The 23,100-nt window shown below is 53.1% G+C and overlaps 2 protein-coding genes across 9 annotated transcripts in view; one reads left to right on the top strand and one right to left on the bottom strand.

Annotated features, from left to right (window-relative positions):
* The first annotated feature begins 2,921 nt into the window (after positions 1-2,921).
* The window catches only part of LOC105513049 (pentatricopeptide repeat-containing protein 1, mitochondrial), a 45,532-nt gene continuing 25,353 nt past the window's right edge, over positions 2,922-23,100 (top strand). Inside the window, exons 1-4 of one of the 5 annotated variants that reach the window (XM_011943796.1) lie at positions 2,922-2,988; positions 8,590-8,697; positions 9,517-9,633; positions 10,422-10,594. In XM_011943796.1, the coding sequence (XP_011799186.1) occupies positions 2,976-2,988; positions 8,590-8,697; positions 9,517-9,633; positions 10,422-10,450 (267 nt within the window). In that variant the 5' untranslated portion in view covers positions 2,922-2,975 and the 3' untranslated portion in view covers positions 10,451-10,594. Of the gene's footprint in view, positions 3,004-8,586; positions 8,698-9,516; positions 9,634-10,421; positions 10,618-23,100 lie in introns of those variants that run through there. The other 4 variants (XM_011943795.1, XM_011943798.1, XM_011943797.1 and 1 more) reach the window with 4 other exon arrangements.
* The window catches only part of CPSF4 (cleavage and polyadenylation specific factor 4, 30kDa), an 18,774-nt gene continuing 7,095 nt past the window's right edge, over positions 11,422-23,100 (bottom strand). The window contains exons 3-8 of one of the 4 annotated variants that reach the window (XM_011943800.1): positions 20,826-20,978; positions 18,724-18,819; positions 18,276-18,369; positions 16,367-16,439; positions 14,650-14,820; positions 11,422-12,358 (exon numbers count right to left, since the gene is read on the bottom strand). In XM_011943800.1, coding sequence (XP_011799190.1) covers positions 12,290-12,358; positions 14,650-14,820; positions 16,367-16,439; positions 18,276-18,369; positions 18,724-18,819; positions 20,826-20,978 — 656 coding nt within the window. In that variant the 3' untranslated portion in view covers positions 11,422-12,289. The remainder of the gene's footprint in view (positions 12,359-14,649; positions 14,821-16,366; positions 16,440-18,275; positions 18,370-18,723; positions 18,820-20,825; positions 20,979-23,100) is intronic. The other 3 variants (XM_011943802.1, XM_011943803.1, XM_011943799.1) reach the window with 3 other exon arrangements.

Here is a 23,100-nt window from a genome sequence, read left to right as displayed (position 1 = left end):
AAAAAAAAAAAAAAAAGTATATTTGGAATAATCTGCTCCCTCCAACCCACCCCCACCTTCCCTGAAACAACCCCAGTTCGTTAACTAAAACCTTGGCATTTATAGGTATACCATCACAGCTCCTGCGCCCTCAGCCCTTCCATCTGGCCCAGGGGATCCGGCATCGCGTCGCTTCCCTCCGGCCTCTTCCCGGGGCCTCCCAGGATTCCAGTGTGCGGATCCTGGGCTCTGGCGAGCGGCTCCTGCGTCCCCGCGAGTGTTCAGTGCCGGCGTGGGGAAAAGACGGGGGCGCGGGTGCCACCGGCCACTCCTGACTTTCGCTGCTCTCCTGCGCGGCCCACGGAACAGCGGCCCCCTCGGCTTCCCCTCCCACAGCCCTCAAGTCCATCAGCACCCGGAGGCTGCCTCTTCCCGGACACAGTGCAGTCAGGTCTCTTCGGTCCCTCGTAGTCTTCCAGGTCCCCTTCTCGCACCTCCGCACAAGGCGCGCGCTGCCCGCCCTCTACGCCCTCCCCTCCCAGAACAGACCTTAAATTAGACCCTCAGGCCAGACTTGGCACCGCTGAGTCAAACAAAGCGTAGTAGCCCAGTGAAACTTACGATTCCCTAGGTGGACCAGGAAGGTCCCCAGCCCGGATTCCTGCCCCACGGAGGACCTGACACCTGGGGTCCAGTAGACCCCATCCCTGATCCCTCCTGCGGGGCCATCTGCCCCAGCTCCGGGGAGTGGGAGTTACATAGGTCCTGGGGCAATGGGCAGAGTTTTCCCTGGGGGTTCAGTTGCTTAGGGACGCAGCCCAAGGCGGGTTATAAACTTCTAAGACTACATTATACTTGCATTATACAGTGGATGGTCAACACGCACCGCACCGCAAGGAGCAAGTGAAATAAACTTTTGAAGACAGAGTTCAAGGGCGTATGGAACTGTTGAAACACTCCGACTGCGCTACACTACTATATTCGCCGGGGTTTCTTTGTTTGGAGACAAGTTCTCACTCCATCGCCCAGGCTGCAGTGCTGTGGCCCCATCTCTGCTCACTGCAACCTCCGCCTCCCAGGTTTAAGCAATTCTCCTGCCTCAGCCTCTGGAGTAGCTGGAATGACGGGCGCACATCACCAAACTTGGCTACTTTTTGTATTTTTAGCAGAGATGAGGTTTCACCATATTGACCAGGCAGGTCTTGAACTCCTGACCTCAGGTGATCTGTGCACCTTGGCCTCCCAAAGTGCTGGGATTACAGGCGTGAACCACCGCGGCCAGCCTGGTTTTTTGTTTATTTGTTTTGTTTTGTTTTTCCCAAAGTCTCGCTCTGTCGCCCAAGCTGGAGGGCAGTAGCTTGACCTCCGCTAACTGCAACCTCCACCTCCTGGGTTCAAGTGATTTTCCTGCCTCAGCCTCCCAAGTAGCTGGGATTACAGCACCAGCCACCGCGCTCAGCTGATTTTTTTCCTATTTTCACCATGTTGGCCAGGCTGGTTTTAAACTCCTGACCTCAAGTAATCCGCCCACCTCTGCCTCCCAAAGTGCTAGGATTACATGCGTGAACCACCGCACCCGGGTTTTTTTTTTTTTTAACCATTTTTAATTCCCACTGGAGATGCTGGCCATGCTTCCACACACCTATAATTGTATATGTGAGTGGGAGAAGGGGAGTAGACATGGACCAACCCCACAATGGCACCTCTGAAACAAGAAATGTAGCAGAACGAACTGAACGAGGGTGGTGGTGACTGCAAGACCTGCTCTCCAGGCTGTTTTAAAAATCGGAGGCCCAGTGGGCAGTGTCTCACGCTTGTAATCCCAGCACTTTGGGAGGCTGAAGCGGGCGGATCACGAGGTGAGGAGTTCCAGACGAGTCTGGCTAATATAATGGTTTAGTAGAAACCCCGTTTCTACTAAAAATACAAAAAATAGCCGGGTGTGGTGGCGCGCGCCAGTAATCCCAGCTACTCCGGAGGTTGAGGCAGGAGAATCGCTTGAACCTGGGAGGCAGAGGTTGTCTGGGAGGCAGAGGTTGTGGTGAGCAGAGATCACACCATTGCACTCCAGCCTGGGCAACGGACTGAGACTCTGTCTAATAAACAAACAAATAAATAAATAAATAAGTAAAATAAAATAAATCAAAATCGAAGTAGGCCAGGCAGCGTGGTTCATGCCGGCAATTCCAGTACTTTGGGAGGCGAGGTGGGAGGAACGCTCGAGGCCCGGAGTTGAAGGCCAGTCTGGGCAACATAGAGAGATCTCTTCTCTACAAAATATAATTAGCTGGGCATGGTGGTGTGTACCTGTTCTTCCAGCTACTTCAGAGGTGGAGGAAGAACGCTTGAGGCCCAGGAGTTCAAGACCAACCTGAGCAAAATTGAGAGCCTCTACTCCCACTCCCCACCACACTGTTTCCACCAAAAAAAAAAAAATAAAGAAAGAAAAAGCTGGGACTGCTGGTGTGCGCCTGTAGTCCTAGCTACTTGGGAGGCTGAGGTGGGTGGTTTGCTTGACCTTGGGAGTTTGAGGCTGCAGTTAGCCGTGATCGAGCCTCTGTCTGAAAAGTAAAAAATAAAAATAAAAATAGACGGGGCTTGGTGGCTCACGCCTGTAATCCCAGCCCTTTGCCAGGCCGAGGCGGGGCGGGAGGAGATCACGTGAGGCCAGGAGTTCGAGACCAGCCTAGCCAACATGGTGAAACCCTGTCTCTACTAAAAATACAAAAATTAGCCTGCCGTGCTGGTGCACGCCTGTTGTCTCTTTTAAGGTAGGGAGGACAGGCTGAGACGCCCCCTCTCTCTAACTGCAGGACCCTCGGATTTTTGCTCTCCAGGCACCTCGCCCTTCGCTTCATGGCCCTCTAGTAGTTCCAGGGTGTGCGCACTTGTGACCTGCTTCCCGTGAGCCTCTGCTCTACGCTCCCGGATGGAGCGTGCATTTCCTACCCCGCAGCTCTAGCGCGGCCAGGCACAGCGGACACCAGGACTCCAAGATGGCGTCAGTCGGTGAGTGTCAGGCCCCGGATAAGGCTGTTTGGATGCCGTGGTGGAAATAGGCGCCAGGGTCCACGCTCCAAAGCCGCACTGGGACAGAAGGAACCTGCGGAGCTGCCTACTCTTCGCTCGGGGACTTCGCCACGACCTCGAGGCGCGCGAGACCTTACTTCAGGGTCTTACGCTGCCCGACTCCCTTCCGCCCGCCCAGCCGCGCCTTCCTGCTGCCCACGGCCCGCGCCAACTGGGTTAGGCGTGAAGGGTGAAGGCAGCTGGGGCACGCGCTTCTGGGCCTGGGAATGCGCCGCCTCGGGCCTTGCGTCCCTCTTTCCGCTAAGAAATAGCCGCTTCCCTCTCCCGCTGCGACCCAGTTGCTTTGCGCTTGAATGGTACGCGCAGCTTCTGCCCTTTTTTCCAAAGCTTACGCTTAATGTTCCAGTGGGAGCTCAGGACTAGGACTGTGCTTGATACCATGTAAGGTTCGATGCATATGTGTTGAATAGGCTCAGAGAAGTGGGGTGACCTGTTCAAGGTCACAACTCGTGAGAGGGCTGAGCTGGTATTCAAACCTGAGGCTTCGTGGTAAATGAGCTTTATTCTCTAGGACAGGCTTATGACCAGCAGGCTTTTCAGTGACACCCATATGTAAATCGCTACATTCATCCGGCTGTGCACACTCATGATTTTTGTTTGTTTCTGAAATAGGGCTAAACCGTGTTTTAGTCCTAGATGCTCCATAGTAGCCTTGTCAGCCGGTCCTTGTTGGGAAAGTCGATCCCATTTTACAGATGAGGAAAATAAACGTTCGGGATGTGATGTGGCCTCTCTCAGGTCACACAGCCTGATAGTGGCAGAGTTTTTATTAACCCATGTGTATCTTAGCTCAGTTTCTGTATTTTTCTTTATTATTTTTTTGAGACGGAGTTTCGCTCTTGTTGCCCAGGGTGGAGTCCAGTGATGCGATCTCGGCTCACTGCAACCTGAGTTCAAGCGATTCTCCAGCCTCAGCCTCCGGAGTAGCTGGGATTACAGGCGCCGGCCACCATGCCTGGCTAATTTTTGTATTTTTAGTAGAGACGAGGTTTCACCATGTTGACCAGGCTGGTCTTGAACTCCTGACCTCAGGTGATCCACCCACCTCTGCCTCCCAAAGTGCTGAGATTACAGGCATGAGCCACCGTGTCCACCTGGCCCAGTTTCTGTATTCTTTTTTTTTTGGACATGGAGTCTGGCGCTGTCGCCCAGGCTTGGAGTGAGTGCAGTAGCTGATCTCAGCTCACTGCAACCTCTGCCTCCCTGGTTCAAGTGATCCTGCTGCCTCAGCCTCCTGAGTAGCAGGGATTACAGGCACGCAGCAATAACTACACCCGGCTCTTTTTTTTTTTTTTTTGTATTTTTAGTAGAGACGGAGTTTCGCCACAGTGGCCGGGCTGGTCTCCAACTCTTGACCTCAAGTGATTCACCTGCCCTCGGCCTCCCAAAGTGTTGGGATTACAGGCGTGAGCCACCGCACCTGACCTTTGTATTTTTTTTTTTTTTTTTGAGACGGAGTCGTGCTTTGTTGCCCAGGCTGGAGTGCAGTGGCCGGATCTCTAGCTGGATGTACAGGCGTGCGCCACCACACCTGGCTAATTCTTGTATTTTTAGTAGAGACGGGGTTTCACCATGTTAGTGAGGCTGGTCTCGAACCCCTGACTCCAGCCGGCCTCTGTGTTCTTAATCTCAACCTGGAGAAAAGAAGAGGGGTTCAGAAAAGATGAGAGGGAAGCTGTTTTCCCCTCAGTAAAATGGGCATGTTCGTCATACACGGTAGTTGTGTTAAGGAGACAACCTGTGAAAAGTGAACACTGGGGCATTGTGTCTAAACTTGGGGCTGTGGTCAAGAGCTCTGGACTAAGGATCAATCCATTTAGTACATGAAAGACATTTGGAACACTGCCTGGCCCACAGTGAGTACTCAGTTGGTGTGAGCTGGTCATCCCAGCCTTTACTTTGTGACCTTAAGGCAGGGTCATGTCATGTGCCTGGCCTATTCAGCATCACCCAGTGAAGAAATTGGAGTCCGTGTCTCTTAGGTACTGTATTGATGATCTTTTAGGTGGTGTCTGTCACCAAAGACAGTATTTCACGAGCACATAAAGTGAGGGAAATATGAATTAGCAGCAGTAGATAAGATCAGAGGTTGGCAAACTATGGCCAGTGAGTTGGATTTCCTGTGGCCTGTTTTTGTCTGGCCATGAGCTCAGAATGTTTTTTTTTGTTTGTTTTTGTTTTTATTTTTTATTTTCATTTATTTATTTTTTGAGATGGAGTCTTGCTTTTGTTGCCCAGGCTGGAGTGCAATGGCATGATCTCGGCTCACTGCAACCTCCACCTCCCAGGTTGGAGCGATTCTCCTGCCTCAGCCTCCCAAGTAGCTGGGATTACAGGTGCCCGCCACCATACCCTACTAATTTTTGTGTTTTTAGTAGAGATGGGGTTTTGCCGTGTTGGCTAGGCTGGTTGCCTCGGCCTCCCACAGTGCTGATATTACAGACATGAGCCACCACGCTGGGCCCAGAATGGTTTTTTGTTTTTATTTTATTTATTTCTTTATTATAGAGATGGGGTCTCAAACTCCTGGCCTCAAGCGATCCTCCCATCTCGGCCAAAGTGTTGGGATTGCTGGCGTAAGCCACTACATTGGGCCGTTTTCTGTTTTTAAAAAGATTGTTTAAAAATAAAATAGACTGTGCTATGGAGACCTTATGTGGCTTGCAAAGCCTAAAATCTTTCTTCTCTGGACAACCCCCAGGCTGGATTTAGCACTCAGGAGAGACTTGTCATTTCCATGTGGCTTCATAGTAATGAACAGTATACTTCCTCTCAAGGATCTGTGGTTGTTCTACAACTATTACTGAGAATCTGTCGTATACCAGGAAGTGGGGATATTCCCACCTTCAGGTAGCTCATAATCAGGCAGAAAGGTGGTAATAGTTCTCATTTATATAGTACCTAGGGCCAAGTACCAAGGATTTCACAAAGAAGGAAACTGAGAAGGGTAGTACCTTGCCCAAGGGCACACACCTACAAAATGGCACTAAACCCAGAAACTTGACCCCAGTGTCTGCTCTGCCCCTGAGCTCTACTGGGTCTCTTTATGTGAGCCAGTGATTGCAGTTGGAAGCTTCAGTGCTGCAGAGGAGTGGGTGTGTGTAGAGTGGGGGTGGGAATTTGAGTAGGGCAACCAAGGACTGAGGCCTTCCTCTGCCTTCCAGTAAAAGAGAAATTCGTGGAATAAGTATAGATGCATCTCGGATGAACTGGATAGTCGCTTGCAGTGGTGCAATCTCTGCTCACTGCAACCTCTACCTCCCAGGTTTAAGCAATTCTGCCTCAGCCTCCCGAGTAACTGGGACTACAGGCACCTGCCACCACACCCAGCTAATTTTTTTGTTTTTTTTGAAGTAGCGATGAGGTTTCACCATGTTAGCCAGGACGGTCTTCGATTTCCTGACCTTGTGGTCCTCTTGCCTCCCAAAGTGCTGAGATGATAGGCGTGAGCCACCACGCCCAGCCCCAAATGTGTTAGTTTTAAGGAAACACCCTTGTCTTCATAATACAGAAATAGAACTAGAGAGAAAAACAAGTTGCGAATTGTTGGCTTTTTTCTCCTGTGATGTGCCAGACTCCATGCCAGTCCCTGAACATGGTTACGAGATGCAGAATATGCCTGCATAGTTTATGTGAATTTGAAAAAATGGCTTCACTGGATCAGGAAGTGAGTTTTCTGGCCTGGTGCAGTGTCCCAGCACTTTTGGAGGCTGAGGCGGGCGGATTGCCTGAGGTCAGGAGTTCAAGACCAGCCTGGCGAACATGGTGAAACCCCATCTCTACTAAAAATACAAAAATTAGCTGTGTGTCATGGCTCATGCCTGTAGTCCCTGCTACTCAGGAGGCTGAGGCAGGAGAATCGCTTGAACCTGAGAGGCCGAGGTGGCACGTGCCTGTAGTCCCTGCTACTCAGGAGGCTGAGGCAGGAGAATCGCTAGAAACAGGAGGTGGAGGTTGCAGTAAGCCAAGATCGTGCCACTGCTCTCCAGCCTGGGCAAGTGCAGTGGCATGATCTCATGGTGCAGTTTCACTGTGTTGGCCAGGCTGGTCTCAAACTCCTGACCTCAGGTGATCTGCCTGCCTTGGCCTCCCAAAGTGCTGGGATTACAGGTATGAACCACTGTGCCCGGCCTCCCTCAGCAGACTCTTGAGGCTGGTCCTGACAGAGCCTTAGTCTTTCCTTTGATCCCAAAATGGAGAAGAAACCCTTGGAATGATTTACTCTGGCTCCTCTTGTGGTTATCTTTGAGAAGGCACCGTGGTCCTAGACTCTTTGCCCTCAATAGGACACCTGCTAAAAGCTTTTTAAAACTGATCATTAGCTGGGTGTGGTGGCACACACCTGTAGTCCCAGCTGTTCAGGAGATTGAGGCAGGAGGATCACTTCAGTCCAGGAAGCTCAGTGAGGCTGCAGTGAGCTGCGATCACACCTGTGCATAACCACTGCACTCCAGCCTGGGTAATGGAGCGAGACCCTGCCTCAAAAATAAATAAATAAATAAATAAATAAATAAAATCTTTGCAGGGAGAACAGGGGAGACCATTCCTTCCTTAAGTGCATCTCCTTGACACCCACAGGCCCACCCACTCCCTGACCCTCCGGAGTCTCCTCCTGGGCCCAAATGTGAGGACAGTGCAGTGTCAGCCAGGAATTCTTCTGATTCCTTGTTCTCAGACTCCCATTAGAATATGGTCTGGGGCCGTTCAGTCATTTGGAGTGTTTTTTCCTAAGTCAGTTGACTTCTCGGAATGTGTAATCTCTTATTTTTATCTCTGGAAATGGTTGGCGTCCGTGGTCCCAGGATGCTGGAGGTGGAAATTCCTTGGGTTTCTTTCATTATACTTGCTCAGGCTGGCCCATCTGGGGAGGCTGGCAGCTGTGTGAACCCAGGTGCTTCTTGAAGCCCTTCCCTAGTAAACAAGTGCATCAAGTCTGAGTGAGACACTTGGGGCCACCGACGTGCCGCTCGCCTTCCACATCCCCTCTAGTACGTTCTCCAGGCACACATCCCCAGGGTTGGACAGGGCACTCTCATATTGGCTTCAGGGACGTGGGGGGCCAGTCCTGCCCCCACGTTGTGTGTGTGACCTTGGTCACGTGGCCCAACCTCGCTGAATCTATCCCCCTCCCCTCCTGTAAGATAAAGGCATGAACTGCTTGTTGTGAAGATGAAATAAGCTAATAATGTCAAGTAAATGTTAGCTTTGCAGTAGTCTTTCCTATCCTCCACGTTACTACTTTCTTTGAGACCCTTTTCTGGAGTTACTCCCAGCAAGCTGTTACTCAGACGTCCTGTTGGTTAATAAAGCTGACGCTGTAGCAGTTCTGCTATTGTATGGACTCAGGCTTAAAATAGTGGGCTTGATGTGACATATTTCTTTGTAATATTATGTATGTGCAGCCTCTGTGTAATTGCATTATGCACCTTTATTGCATAGTTGAAGTAGTGACAGGAAGGATGCCATGTGTGTTACTGGGAGATTGTTCAGTGGGTATTTTTTCTCACTCTTCCATTTCAGTACCAGTGAAGGACAAGAAACTTCTAGAGGTCAAACTGGGGGAGCTGCCAAGCTGGATCTTGATGCGGGACTTCAGCCCTAGTGGCATTCTCGGAGCATTTCAAAGAGGTCAGAGCCTTGTGGATGTGTGTAAATGAAAGCAAATCTCTGGGTCTTCAGGTCTCTTTTTGCCATGAATTAATTTGGGCGACGAAGGTCTTGTTGTCCGAAAGCAGTAAGTTATATAGAGGAGGACAGGGAGGGGTGGCTAGGCCTCGGACCTTCATGGTTGATTGGCGCTTTCAAAGGCTGGCTCTGAGATATTGCAGCCAAGAACGTGTGTCCTATTGCTTGGAATCAGTACGTCTGCCTCTTAGAGAAATCCTAAGACTTCTTTAAGAGGAAAATGAATTGGAACCGTAGTGGGCATTAGTCTATAATATGATGCTCACCTCCCTGCCAGAACTTCCAGGACAAATATTTGAAATGGCCTATCTTGGCTGGGTGCAGTGGCTCATGCCTGTAATCCCAGCACTTCGGGAAGCCAAGGCGGGGGGATTGCTTGAGCCAAGTTTTAGACCAGCCTAGGCAATGTGGAGAGACCCCATCTCTATAAAAAAATCACACAAGAAAAATTAGCTGGGTGTGGTGGTGCATGCCTGTAGTCCCAGCTACTCAGGAGGCTACAAGATAAAGGCCAAAGGGGAGAGGTGGAATCCAGGTGGGCCTAGTTCAGGAGCTGGTATGTGCTTATAGTTTAGGCTATGGGGATTGGAGACCTTACTGGCATTTGTGCTTGTCACCTTTATCAGCCAGTGAATGCAGGGCGAGGGGCTTAAACAGTCAGAGCAGGACTGGGTCCCTGAATGTCAGCTAGACTCAACTGTGTGCTCAACTTCACTGAAATGTGAAGCCCAGCAGGGCAGTGAGCGCCTCTTGTGTTTGCAGGTTACTACCGGTACTACAACAAGTACATTAACGTGAGGAAAGGGAGTATCTCGGGGATTACCATGGTGCTGGCATGCTACGTGCTCTTCAACTACTGCATTTCCTACAAGCATCTCAGTGAGTGCCTCTGCGGCATCTTGCCTTCAGTTTCCCAAGAGAGGGTGGTGGTGACTGATTTCATTAGAGACAGCAGCCCACCTTCTTCCGAGGCTGAGAGACCTTTAGTAAATCCCTTATGTTTCCACTTAAAAGAATTGGAGGGACCTGTCAGAGTACAGTATGTGGGATATTATTTGAATGAGAAAATTGTGACAAAGAGAACACAGGAAAATCACGATGAAGCCAAGGTAAAGAGAATACTTAGAAGCATTCTTTAAAATACAGCAGGGTCTGTGAAAATTTGGCTCGATCTTCCTAGTAGCCAATGCAGAAAGAGAAATGAGTTGAGTGGGATAATCTGGTACCCCAGAAAAGCAGGGCTGTTCCGGCTTTGAGGCTCGAGAGGAGCTTGTCTGGTGGGAGATTGGCAGGAAGTGTTGCTGACGTCCTCTGACTAGGCTGTTTCTGACAGTGTCGTGTACACCCCCCACCCCCACCTCACTCCCACTCTGCCGCACCAGGGCGGTGCTGCCTCTGAGGGATGGCTTCTCAGGGCTGTTTGTCTGAGCAGGTGTTCCCTCTGTTCCTTCTGGAAAGCAGCTGGCCAGGTGGCAGGTTGGCTCCTGAGGTGTCTTTGTGCCCCCCCCGGGTCTGCTGATTCTGCAGAGACACTGGCAGGCGGGTCGTGGGTCATCTCTGAAGGGAATTCTCAGGAAGGCTTTGTGTGATCTCACCCTGCTTCCTGTCATGCTGTGCCTTCACTGTAACCTTGTAATATACTTACCATCTTGCCTTCCTGACTTCAGAGCACGAGCGACACCGCAAATACCACTGAAGAGGACACGCTCTGCACCACCCCCCGACCCCATGACCTTGGCCTGAGCTCCTCCGTGAGGAACACAATCTCGATCGTTGCTGAATCCTTTCATGTCCTAATGGGAATTAACCTCCAAATAAAAGATGACTGGTACGTGTGCTGCTTGCCTGCTGTAGCCATAGTCCCATGCTCCAGGGGCTCCTGGGGCACAAGGTGGGGGGAGGTTGTCTTTCCAGGGCATTGACCTGTGAAGGCCTTTGTGGACTTCCCAGACCACCACTCAGGTTGTGTCCCAGCTCCCTGGAGGGCAGGGTGTCATCCAGACCTTCCTGCAGCAACAGTGCCGAAGTCTGTCCCCTGCCATGAGTGCTATGGACAGGTGCATTCGCAGACACTCTGGCCTTTAGTTGGCTGGCCCTTTATGGTGTAACACAAAGGCCTGTGTGTGCCTGAGAGTACCAGACCCCACCCGGCCGTCCTGTGGCTCTAGGCAGGGGATTTTTAGACGGCCAGGATGTTTTCTCATCTGGTGTTTCTGCATCACCCTGGGGCATCAAGGGCTACAGGGTGAGGTGTCCCAGCACTGTCTGGAGAGACCTCAGGCAGCACTAATGCCCACGCTGCAGGGAGTGTGGCCCTCCGGCTGAGGCGGCTTCTCTAGCAGGAGGCTTAGTGGGATGGGAGTGACGGGGAAAAGTGAGGGGCCATGGCGACCCCTCCTTTTTCCCCTTCATCAGAGCCTCATTGGGGGTGGGATGCTGTGTTCCAGAAATGGGGGCCACCTGACATCTGAGCTGAGGTGGAGAACCTGCCTGCTGGCTCCACAGGTCAGACTCCCAGACTTGACCAGCTGCTTGCACAAAGGCCTTCTGGGCAGCTGCATTTCCCTTTGTGAGATTGACATTTGTTGAAAGGGACAAGAAAGCTAGGCCATGATTGCGTCCAGTGTAAGAGGCTTGGCATGAGAACCTTAAGTAATGAGGCATGGCTTAAAAAACAAGCTTTAATCCATTTCATAAAAATTATTCTTGCAATTGAACGTGGCCAGGCCCACATGCCCAGCAGGAGACAGGAGACAGTTTCACATTTTCCAGGCTCAGGACAAGGCAGTGTCCTCCACATGCCACAGGCATCTGAGTGAGTGTAGACACCTGGCGGGCAGGAGGTAGGCACAGATGATCTGAAGGGGCCATCTATTTAAAGGTCTGCAGCTCCAGCTCAACGGACACCTTAAACTCTGTCAGGAGCATACCCCAAGAGAAAAGCCCAGAGGAGAGAACCTCAGGCCTGAGAGCCCTGCACCCCTCCTCAACCGCTGCCACCTGGGACCAGGGCCAGTCTGAGGCAATGGGGGCACCTGAATTTGCCCTTAAGGGCTCCCTCATTCAAATCACATAGAGAGGCACAGCTTTAGGATTCAGCAGGGCAGGGAGGGAGGAAGCAGGCGTGAGCCGGCCACAGCTTTGAATGACCTACCAGCCCCTGCGGTCACCAAGAACTGGTGTTTAATGAGGGGAAAACCATCGCCACACAGAACTGCCTAGCCAAGCCCCTCCCCAGCAGCTTCCTCCCTCCCTGGATGAGGGGACTCATGCCGGGAGTCCCAGAAAGGAGGCATCGATGCCCAGCCAAATAGGATGTCAACTGCAGGGACCTAGCAGGACACTTGTCCCTTTTTCAAAAAATATTACGGCAGAATTATAGAAAACTAACAGGCGTGGCCCCTCAGAGCGATGAAACCCACGTGCCTGTGGGGCCAGCTCGAGCCACAGTCGCGCCAATAAGCGCATGAAATAGTTAAATGCACACTCCCAACAGCGGGGCCCCCGGGCTGCTTGGAGCTGGCTCCAGCTGCTGTCACTGTCCACTGAGAAAGGCCAAGTGCCCTTTGGTGCATCTGTTGGCGTAGTGTCCTTTCTCGCCACACTGGGAAGAGCAGGAAGTGGGGGGAAGAGGAGAGATAGACAATAATACTGTTCAAATGCAGTTTTCAACTAAGGCAGTGCCCACCAAATCCCCAGTCATCCACCAAGTCCCCACTCGGAACAGGACTCTGAAATTCTCAGTGGTACAGTTTTTTTCAAATTGGAGGGTGAGGGAGCTCAGGATGGAAAGTGCAGTGGTGCAGAAACTAGCCAGCAAGTCACAGGTGCGAGGGAGAACAGGCTGCCAGAAGGCGACCTGCTAGCACCCTGCAGGAGGCTCTTTCAGGCCCACACCTCTCCCACATGGACACTGGGCCTGCCCAGGGAGGGACTCCCAAGTGGGTAGCAGGACAAAGAGAAGTCTGTGGCACCTGAGCTCCGCCACCCCATCTGGGGACCAAGCCCCTCTGCACCACAGGCCAGTCACTTACCTCTGAGCCAAGGTCTGGGGTTCCCTGGCAGGAGATGGGAGGGAACAGCATGAGAAGTGCCCCAGCCTCCCCACCCTTTGGGAACCAGTGCTGGGGACAGAAGTTGGGCTGTACCCAACGTTTTCCCTCGTGGCTGTGACACACCTGTCTAAGCTACCTTGGGGATAGGTTTTGATCACAGGATAAGAGAGATGGGATGATGCTTAGACTTGGGTAAGGGAAGCCTTCAGAGCCACATGACAAATCCAGCCCTGACCCTGCCTCATCCCAGTCCTGATTATCCAGGCCCTTCCGTAGTTTCTCTTTACTCTGTGACTCCTTAAACGGCAGCCTCAAGCACTGAACAAAAGGGTCAGGAGGCAGCTGGGGGCGCTGACTGTGTGCTCACACCCACCCCCCCAGTCCCTGCTGCCCCAAGGGGCTCTGCCCAGTCAACACCCAGCACTCTTGCCAGCTCTGTTCCCTGGCTGTGCAGTCCCTGTTCTTTCTTCCATGTTGGCCAGGCTGGTCTCGAACTCCTGACCTTGTGATCTGCCCCGCCCCCCCCCCCCCCCCCGGCCTCCCAAAGTGCTAGGATTACAGAGCGGCAAGATAACAGCTAAGTCTGCTCTACACACAGTCCCACTTCTGTGCTTTTTTTTTTTTTTTGTGGAGACGAGTCTCACTCTGTCGCCCAGGCTGGAGTGCAGTGGTGCAGTCATAACTCACTGCAGGCTTGACCTCCTGGGCCCAAGCAATCCTCCCACCTCAGCCTCCCCCGTAGCTGGGACTACAGGCATACGCCACCACACCCAGCCTGTTTTGTGATTTCTAATCTGGACTCGTTCTTCAGAACTCCAGACGTAGGAATTGTGTGTGCCTTGGGTTGAGAACATACTCTTCCAAGAGAACTGGGGGTTGCTCCTGCCAGGTGCCAGGGGCATACCAATCCTGGGGCAATTTTGGATTAGATAACTCAGTTTGTAACTTTCCAGCTTTAACCAAGGACATGAATACAGGCCCAGACTCATCAACAACATCAAACTATGAAGAGATTTCCCTCCTCTTTCCCCACCTCCCACAGAGCCAGGAGTGAACAGGACAGTTTTCGAGGAGGTTTCTTTAAGCTCACCCTTCCCCTGAGTCCATTTTATGTACCGGGGGAGGGGATGGGGACGGGGGTGCTGTAACCCAGCATCCTGTTTCCTCGGGTGTGCCCTGCAGGATCCGGGGATGCCCCCAGGACAGCCAGCGGCTCCAAGGGTTCACCCTTCCCTGGATCAGTGTTTCCATTTTGTTCCCGTCCTCTTGGGGGCTTCCCTCACCTGCCTGCAGTCCCCATCCATTCACTGGGCAGGCGTTCTCACCATCCTTTACCGTGCCTCAGTGTGGTGTGGTAGGAAATAGGACAGTCTCTAGCCCATCATAGTGGATGGGTAACTAGACTGTAACTTTATGCTTACAATCAGCAAAAACGGATGTTTTCTTTTTCTTTTTTTTTTTTTTTTCTTGAGACGGAGTCTTGCTCTGTCACCCAGGCTGGAGTGCAGTGGCTGGATCTCCGCCTCCCAGGTTTACGTCATTCTCCTGCCTCAGCCTCCCGAGTAGCTGGGACTACAGGCGCCCACCACCTTGCCCGTCTAGTTTTTTTTATTTTTTAGTAGAGACGGGGTTTCACCGGGTTAGCCAGGATGGTCTCGATCTCCTGACCTCGTGATCCGCCCGTCTCGGCCTCCCAAAGTGCTGGGATTACAGGCTTGAGCCACCGCACCCGGCCACGAATGTTTTCACTTTTCTCATTTCACCAAACATACGGGGCATGAGAGAATGGCTACTGACAGTAAGGGAAGACCCCACCCCATCCCCCAGCCCAGGGACTCACCTTGTAACAGGTGACCTGCTCCAGTGGCCGGGGTCCCCGGTTGCCTGCGCTGCTGTTTTGACTCTGCATGACCCCGATGACCTGTGGGGTTCTCTGCTGATTGGGAGAAGAGTTCTGACTCGTTAACTGGATCAAGGAGGACGACCTTTGTAATGGCGGATTGTTACTTTGCTGGAAAGAGTTACACAACACGGTTTTACTGTGGAAAACACGTGCACGCAGACTACCGATGGGGACAGGAAAAAAGAGGGCGGGACTCGTCCCGCAAACGGCAGGAAGAAGGGCTTCCACGACGGCCCAGCTCAGGACAGCGGGCAACAGAGAAACATCTGGTGATGATGGCAGGAGCCACTGCCCGAAAAACACCATGCAGACACACAAAAACGAAAAATAAAATAGAAAACAAAACATCAAGGAGACAAGAGGAGGTCTCTGGGGCAGTGGGGCGAGGGCATGTTCAGGCCTTACTTTGGTTTCTGAGGTTCTGGCTTCAGGTCAGGATGAACGCTTGGTTCAGCCAGATGTTTAGCAGCCTACACGGCGAGCAAGTCACAGAAAAACAGTTGGAGCCTGACACACTGAGCTGCGTTCTCGGGCTGAGAGGACCCTCCTCTAGGGAGCCCCGCCAGGAGGAGGGCCAGGGCTCCTGGGGTAGGGATTCCACAGCAGGGCCTCCTCCCGACCCGTGGGCTCCTGGCTCTGGCCCATAAGTGCAGAACCCGAGCTAGAAAACCCCCAGGTTGGCACGGCTGCACCTACACCTGGAATTCCCGGCTTTCCCCATCAAGAGTTCAATATGACTGGCCTCCACGCAGCTGCATCCACTGCATCCTCTCCTGGCTGTTCAGCCTCTAGCACTTAGCGGGGCTGGTGGGGCTTTGGCAGCCAGTCCAGAGCCCAGCAGGGTAGGAGGTGAGGCTTTGGGCTCAGGTGGGTGTGCTTGGTGGGCCTGTTGGGAACCCTGCCTGATGCCCGCCCTGCCTTGATGCCAGCCCTTCCTCTTGGCTCAACCCCCGACTCCCATAACCAAACTCAGGGTGCCCTTGGCGTTGAGGGGCTGCTGCAGATCCCCACGTGTTTATGGCATTTCCCTCCCTCCTTGGGCTGGAGGGGTTGGACCAGCTGCTTGGCTGCAGGGCCCCTTATCTAGAAAACTGGAGCCAGCTGGGCCTGTTCTCACCCCTCCTCCCAGCCTCCACTCCACAGGAGCAGGGGCGGTGCTGGCCAGAGTGGTCAGTTCTGCTGCCACACCTGCTCCTGCCCAGTGGCGTCGCCTCAGGCAAGTCCCCCCGCTCTGGGAGTCTCAGTTCCCCTATCTGCAAAACGAAGGGTCTGGCCCAGGAGCAAGAGCAGCAGACATGGTGCCCAGGCCGGCTCCATGCCAGCTCCGGGGGCGCAGACACGGTGCCCAGGCCGGCTCCTGGGGCAGATGCTGCTGCGCCAGGCAGCCCCATGTCACAATGGGTGGCTGGTTGCACGGCACCTCAACTTTGCTGCTGCGCTTGGCCTTGCTGAGGTTCCAGGGCGAGAGGCCCTGCATCTCTCGAGGGAGATACATATGGCTCTGCCCCTGACTTTTCTGCGGGAACTTGGGAGACGCCCCTTCTCTCCCAAGTTCTCCAGTGGGGTCTAAGGCAGACCGCACCCCCGGGGGACACTGAGGTTCTCGCTGGAGAAAAGGCACTTCCTTCCTACCGAGGAGGGCCAGGCACGGTACCTTTGCCGGAGGCTGGGTCTGCTGCGGCAGTGGGGGCTGCTCGGTGGTTCCCATGGGCAGTTCAAATCGAGGGCTGGTCACCAGCAGCCAGAGGGGAGGAGAACAAGAGAAGGAGTCGGGGACGGGGGATGAGAAGAGAGAAGCCAGGCCATGCTCTTAAATTCCAGCCCGATGAAAATCACACTCAGCTGCCCCAGCACAAAGTGACTTGACAAGCTGCATGGATGGGGTGGGGCTGGCACTCAGCTCTGTTCCTGGGAGGCCACGGGAGTGGTGGGGAGAACACAACTGACTTGCCTGGGCTCAGGCCCAGCCCTGCCTACACTGAACTGGGAGACTCACGGCCAGTGCTGCTCGGAAATGACAAAGGCTGCACTGGTACGCGCCTGCTGCGCCCCAGGAGCTGTACACAGGGAACCCCCCTCCCCGCAGGGTCTTACTCTGGCGTCAGCCCCTCCTCCCATCACTTGGTGACGGTCTGCCCCTGGGCCACCTGCAGGTGCCTGCACTCTTATTCAAGGAGTGAGACCCAGTGGCAGCACCGGCCACTTCCCTGCAGTGAGAAGCAGGGACCAGGGTCCCCACAGACCTGGAGACATCCCGCTGCAGGTTCAGCAGTGTGGGTGAGGCAGCCGGGAGGAGGGGAGGCTTGTCTGCAGCCCTAGTGCCACCCCAGGCAGAAGCCCAGGTGCACAAACAAAGTGACAGATGGGCACTGGGCTCCAAGGACAAGACAATGGAGCCAGAAGAGAGGTGCTAACCCCATGGAGCAAGAATTAAAACCTATCTTCAAAGGCTCACAGACTTGCTATCTATCTATCTATCTATCTTTTTTTTTTTTTTTTTTTGAGACGGAGTCTTGCTCTGTCGCCCAGGCTGGAGTGCAGTGGCTGGATCTCAGCTCACTGCAACCTCCGCCTCCCGGGTTCACGCCATTCTCCTGCCTCAGCCTCCCGAGTAGCTGGGACCACAGGCGCCGGCCACCTCGCCAGGCTAATTTTTTGTATTTTTAGTAAAGACAGGGTTTCACCGTGTTAGCCAGGATGGTCTCGATCTCCTGACCTCGTGATCCGCCCGTCTCGGCCTCCCAAAGTCTGTCTATCTATCTATCTATCTAGAGATGGAGTCTCGCTCTGTCGCCCAGGCTGGAATGCAGTGGCACGATGTTGGCTCACTGCAACCTCCACCTCCCGGGTTCAAGTGATTCTTCTGCCTCAGCCTCCCGAGTAGCTGGGACTACAGGCACACACCACTACGCCTGGCTAATTTTTGTATTTTTAGTAGGGACAGGGTTTCACCATATTGGCCAGACTGGTCTTGAACTCCTGACCTCGTGATCTGTCCACCTCAGCCTTCCAAAGTGCTGGGATTACAGGTGTGAGCCACCACACCCGGCCCAGACTTGCCTTTGACCATGTGCCCCTGGCCAGGGACCGAGCCCTGTGCCTCTGTGAGCTGCTGTGTGAAATGGGTGTGTTCTCTCCTACCCTCACTGTTAGATGACTACTTATTCTATGTGAAACCCCAAGCTCAGGGTTTTCTGAGCCTCCACATAGGAGACTGAAATTCTAGTTTCCTTCCTTTAGGGTGCAGGTTCTTAACCGGAAGTCCCCAAATTCCCTAAATGATATGCAAGGCTACATGTGTGTCTGTATCCCACAGCTTCCACTAGATTACCAGATGGCCCATGACCCAAGAAATGGGTCTAGGCAGCGCCACCTCTGGGCTCAAGAAGCACTGGTGGCCATAAGCAGGGATTACTTCCCTATCTCCTGCCCCCACCCTTGGCTCTGGTACTGACATCACACAGTGACCAAAGCCCAGGTGGCCCAGGGAAGATACAGAGGGCAGCACGGCCTGGGCTGGGAGCTGGGGTAGAGGGTAGAGGGCAGAGCGGCTGGCTACTCACTGCATGAATTTACACGAGGGCCCCTCTGGGCAGAATCCCACGAGGTAATTCACACAGATGACTCTCCGTGTGTGCCGGTGCCTGCAGAGGGGACCTGCAGAGCCAAGTATCTGGTCACTTAGACGTCCCCTCTACCAGTTAGAGAGCTGGAGCATGGCTTCAAATGCTGGCTGTCCCCCATTCATGGGAGACAGGGGGCAGGGACCTCACCTCCCAACACTGGCCTCCTTATCAAAAATGCAGGTGGACCACCACCCACCCAGCATTCTTGGGAGAGTCAAGGGAGATGAGGGGTGTGAGAAAGCCGCTAGCTGCAGAATGTCAGGTTTTGCTGGGACAGGTAGAGCAAGATGTCCCAGGTAGACCAGATGGCAGCCTCCAGGGTCATATGGGCAGAGAAGGGAGGACTTGGCTTCTTGCCAGGGGCCCAGCTCACCCTGGCACCTACCGTGCTTGCAGAAGCCGCGGTCATACCAAGGGCAGTCCTTGATCTTGGACTCGGGGTCGATGTGCAGGAAGGGACACTCCTTGTTGCTGCACTCTCCTGCAGGAAAACTCAGACGTGAGGCCACTAGGAAGGCCGGGCCAGGCCCACCTTGGCTTCATCCAAGAAAAAGAAGTTCTGGTGTCCAGTTTTGGCCTGATGAGCCCTGAGAGCCAGGGAAGAGTGTCTCTGAGCCCCAGCTTCCTGTGCAGTGGGGCTGTGACGGAAAAGCACCCACAGAGACCAGGAAGTTCCACTCTGATTGGCTTGTCATGTCTAAGAGCTGGGACAAGGGTAGGGAGAAGCACTTGTGGACCTGGCCCTCTCCGAAGCAGCGGGCCCCAGGGACCACCAGCACTGAGAACTGCCTTCCTGGGTAGTTGCCCCCTTCCTGGGTAGTTGCCCGCTTCCTGGCTCACCTTCTCCAATCCAAGTTAACAACTGTGCTCAAAATCCAGAGGAAATGCAAACTCCTTCCCCAGGCTCCCCCACAGGCTCCGCCTCTACCATCCCCCCATCACATGGGTCCCCCTGCACCAGGACCAGCCCCTTCTCAGTCTTCCGCTCCCAGCTCAGGAATCCCCTCATCCTTGACCACTCTGCCTCAAGGTTCTGGTCATGGTTTCCTTCCTTCAGAGCACTTGTCACAAGTAGTTTCTTCTCTGCTCGTCTCATGGCTTATCGGCTACATCTTTCCCTGGACCACAAGAATGAAGAATTCACAGGGCAAGGACCTCTTCACCATTGTCCCTCCAGTGCCTAGAAAGGGGGCCCTCAACCCACTGTCTGTGGTGCAGGTGACAGAAGCTGCAGACAGTGTGTCCTGCACCAGGGCTGTCAGCAAGGAAGGAGTGACCCCCAGGCCACTTGGATAGCGGTGCCTTGAGAGCCTGCCCAGGAGAGCCAGCTGCTGCCTCTGGGGACAGATGGGAGGCCACTGCCCCATCCCAGTGCTGCTATGGGCAAGGCGCTGGGGAGAACATGTTACACTGCACAATGACAGAGGACAGCACTTGGGGAGCTGGGAAGCTTAGGTTCTATTTCTTCTCAGTTATGCCACCTCCACAAAACAAGCCACAGCTCTCATTAATAAGCCAGCAGGCCATGCCTATTGGGATGCTGAAATAATTAATGTCTCCTCCAACAGCAGTGCTTTGAAAGCATGAAGCATACCCTGCACCCCTTGGTTCCCTGCAGGATTCCAGCCTTCTGCCGGGCTCCCTGCCCAGGACTAGAGCCAGCCTCATGCTGACCCACAGAGCTGCTGCTTGGGAAACCTCGAAGTGCAGACCTAAGCAGGGACCCCGGGGACTCATTCCAGCAGGGAGCACAACATCTCTGCCAGACTCTGTGCCAGCCCCACCGACTCCACCCGGTCGCCCGCTTCTCCACGCAGGCCACTCAGGACAGCTGAGGCCACGCATTCTCTAAGCAGGGTTCAAGGCAAGCTTGTTGCTACCAGAAGACACATCTGAGGCTGCTATTTTGAAGGGCTGTTAAGGATGGCTGAAATGTCACCAGGATCATGGCTCCCAGAGAAGGAACCAGCACCGGCCTGAGAGGCAGTTCCCACACTGTAGGGAGAAGTGGGTTTCAGGGAGAAGGTGGATGTGGACAGAAACCAACCACGGACATAATGCAGCCAGCTGCACAACTCGCTGCTTCCAGGTCACCCTCATTAGCCTCAAATCCCAGAGTAACTGAAAGAGCTCCAAACACTGAAGCACTCCAAAAGAATGCAAGGTGTCTGGCACAGTGGCTCACGCCTGTAATCCCAGCACTTTGGGAGGCTGAGGCAGGCAGATCATTCGAGCCCAGGCATTCAAGACCAGTATGCGAAACATAGCAAGACCCTGTGTCTTTTTAAAAAAAAAAAAAAGAAATGAGCAGAAAATAGCTATGCTGTCTCCTAAAAGCTGGCTGAGGCTGGCAGGCTCTGCCCGAGTTTCTCCTCTGAGAATGGAAAGATGGGAAAAGCAGGCAGACAGAGTGTGGGCACTGAGCAGCCAGCAGACCCCTCTGCACCCTGGTTCTCAGCAGAGCCTCCAGAGCTCCAGGCGCCTTACCGAACTTGGAGTAGAAGTAGCACTCGGGCATCTTGGTCATGTCATACTCATGCAGGAACTCGCACTGGTCCCCTTTCTTGCATAGGCCACGCAGCCAGTGTTTGCACACAACTGTCTTCTCACCGCTGATGTGGCGAAACGGACACATGCCCCCTGCCGGGAAGATAGGGACAGGGTGTCAGCAGAGAGGCCACCCTGAGCCCAGGGGACAGGGCCTGGAGAAGCTGAGGCATCTTCACCTCCTAACTCCTGGAGCCACCTGAAGGCATCACATCCTGGAAGGGGGCAGAGGTCCGCCTCACAGAAGGCAACATGATTTGAGGCAGTACGCTGACAGACACTTTACATTTTTATAGTTACTCATGGCTGGGCGCGGTGGCTCACGCCTGTAATCCCAGCACTTTGAAAGGCCAAGGCGGGCGGATCACGAGGTCAGGAGATTGAGACCATCCTGGCTGACACGGTGAAACCCCGTCTCTACTAAAAATACAAAAAATTAGCTGGGCGCCTATAGTCCCAGCTACTTGGGAGGCTGAGGCAGGAGAATGGCATGAACCCAGGAGGCGGAGCTTGCAGCGAACCGAGATCCCACCGCTACACTCCAGCCTGGGCGACAGAGCGAGACACCTTCTCAAAAAAAAGTTACTCATCATCTCACAGATATTACTGTAAGACGGAGCCATAAAAAGGAGGGAGATGCTGGGAGGCTGAGGTGGGTGGATCACGAGGTCAGGAGTTCGAGACTAGCCTGACCGACATGATGAAACCCCATCTCTACTAAAAATACAAAAAAAATTAGCTGGGCGTAGTGGTGGGGGTGCCTGTAATCTCAGCTACTTGGGAGGCTGAGGCTGGAGAATCGCTTGAACCCAGGAGGCGGAGGTTGTAGTGACCAGAGATCACGCCATTGCACTCCAGCCTGGGTGACAAGAACAAAACTCTGTCCCCCCCAAAAAAAAGAAAGAAAAAAAAAAAAGAAAGATGAACTTAGCCAGGTGTAGTAGCTCACACCTATGATCCTAGCACTTTGGGAGGCCAAGACAGGAAAATCACTTGAGCCCAGAAGTGCAAGATCAGCCTGAGACCTTGTCTTCACTAAATAAATAAATAAGTAAATAAGTAAGCAAGCAAGCAAGCAAGCAAGCTGCGAGGCCAGACACAGTGGCTCACACCTATAAGCGCAGCACCCTGGGAGGTCGAGGTGGTGGATCATCTGAGGTCAGGAGTTCGAGACCAATCTGGCCAAAACATAATGAAACTCTGTCTATACTAAAAACACAAAAAATTAGCTGGGTGTGGTGGTGTGCACCTGTAATTCCAGCTACTCGGGAGGCTGAGGCAGGAGAATTGCTCGAACCCAGGAAGCAGAAGTTGCAGTGAGCCAAGATCACACCACTGCACTCCAGCCTGGGCAACAAGAGCAAAACTCCGTCTGAAAAAAAAAAAAAATTAGTTGGGTATGGTGGTGCACACCTGTAGTCCCAGCTACTGGGGAGGCTGAGGTGGGAGGATCACTTGGGCCCAGGAGGCTGAGCTTGCAGTGAGCTATGACTGTGCCACTGCACTCCAGCCTGGGTGACAGAGCAAGATGCTGCCTCTTAAAAAAAAAGAAAGACCAATTTCAGAATTGAGGAAATATGATGTATACACATGGAGGGACGTGTGCCTTCTGGGACAGAGCCAGCCTGTGGGGATGTGTGGGACTTCTAACAGGTGGCCTGGCAAGACAACTATGGAGGGCCGACCAGAATGAGGCCGTTCTATACTTCTGCTGTCCAATATGGCAGCTGCTAGCCCCATGTGACTACTGACCACTTGAAGTATGACTAGTGTGTCTGAGGATTTCAAGTTTTAAATGTGATTTGATTTTACTTAAATATGAACTGCCACATGTGACTAGTGGCTACTGTATTAGTCAACAGAGAGACAGTCAGAATGCCTTGTGTTAGGGATGGCTGTGCTAAAAGAAGGTGGCTGGTCAGAAGGGCAGAATTACTGAGCAAAGACATGGGAGTGAGACCAGAGGCCCAGTGGAGGTAATGACGTTCTGACTGGACATTGTGAAGTTGGCCTGGCTGATCTGCCAGAAACTCTACTACCTCAGTGGTAAATGACTATGTTATAGAAGCAAAACTCACCAAAACCATTCATTAAAACTAGCCCTTTGCTCTGATTCTCTGCTCCCCTTTTCCAAGCTTCTCATTAATATTTAAGTCTCCTAAATAAATTTTCCTACAGGAGAAAAATGCCCAGACCATGGTAAGTTAAGGTTGTG

This window comes from Colobus angolensis, unplaced genomic scaffold (assembly GCF_000951035.1).
Source record: "Colobus angolensis palliatus isolate OR3802 unplaced genomic scaffold, Cang.pa_1.0 Scaffold222, whole genome shotgun sequence".
Classification (NCBI taxonomy): domain Eukaryota; kingdom Metazoa; phylum Chordata; class Mammalia; order Primates; family Cercopithecidae; genus Colobus; species Colobus angolensis.
The sequence above is the reverse complement of the archived record's forward strand: the minus strand, read 5'-3'. Positions and strand labels throughout refer to the sequence as shown.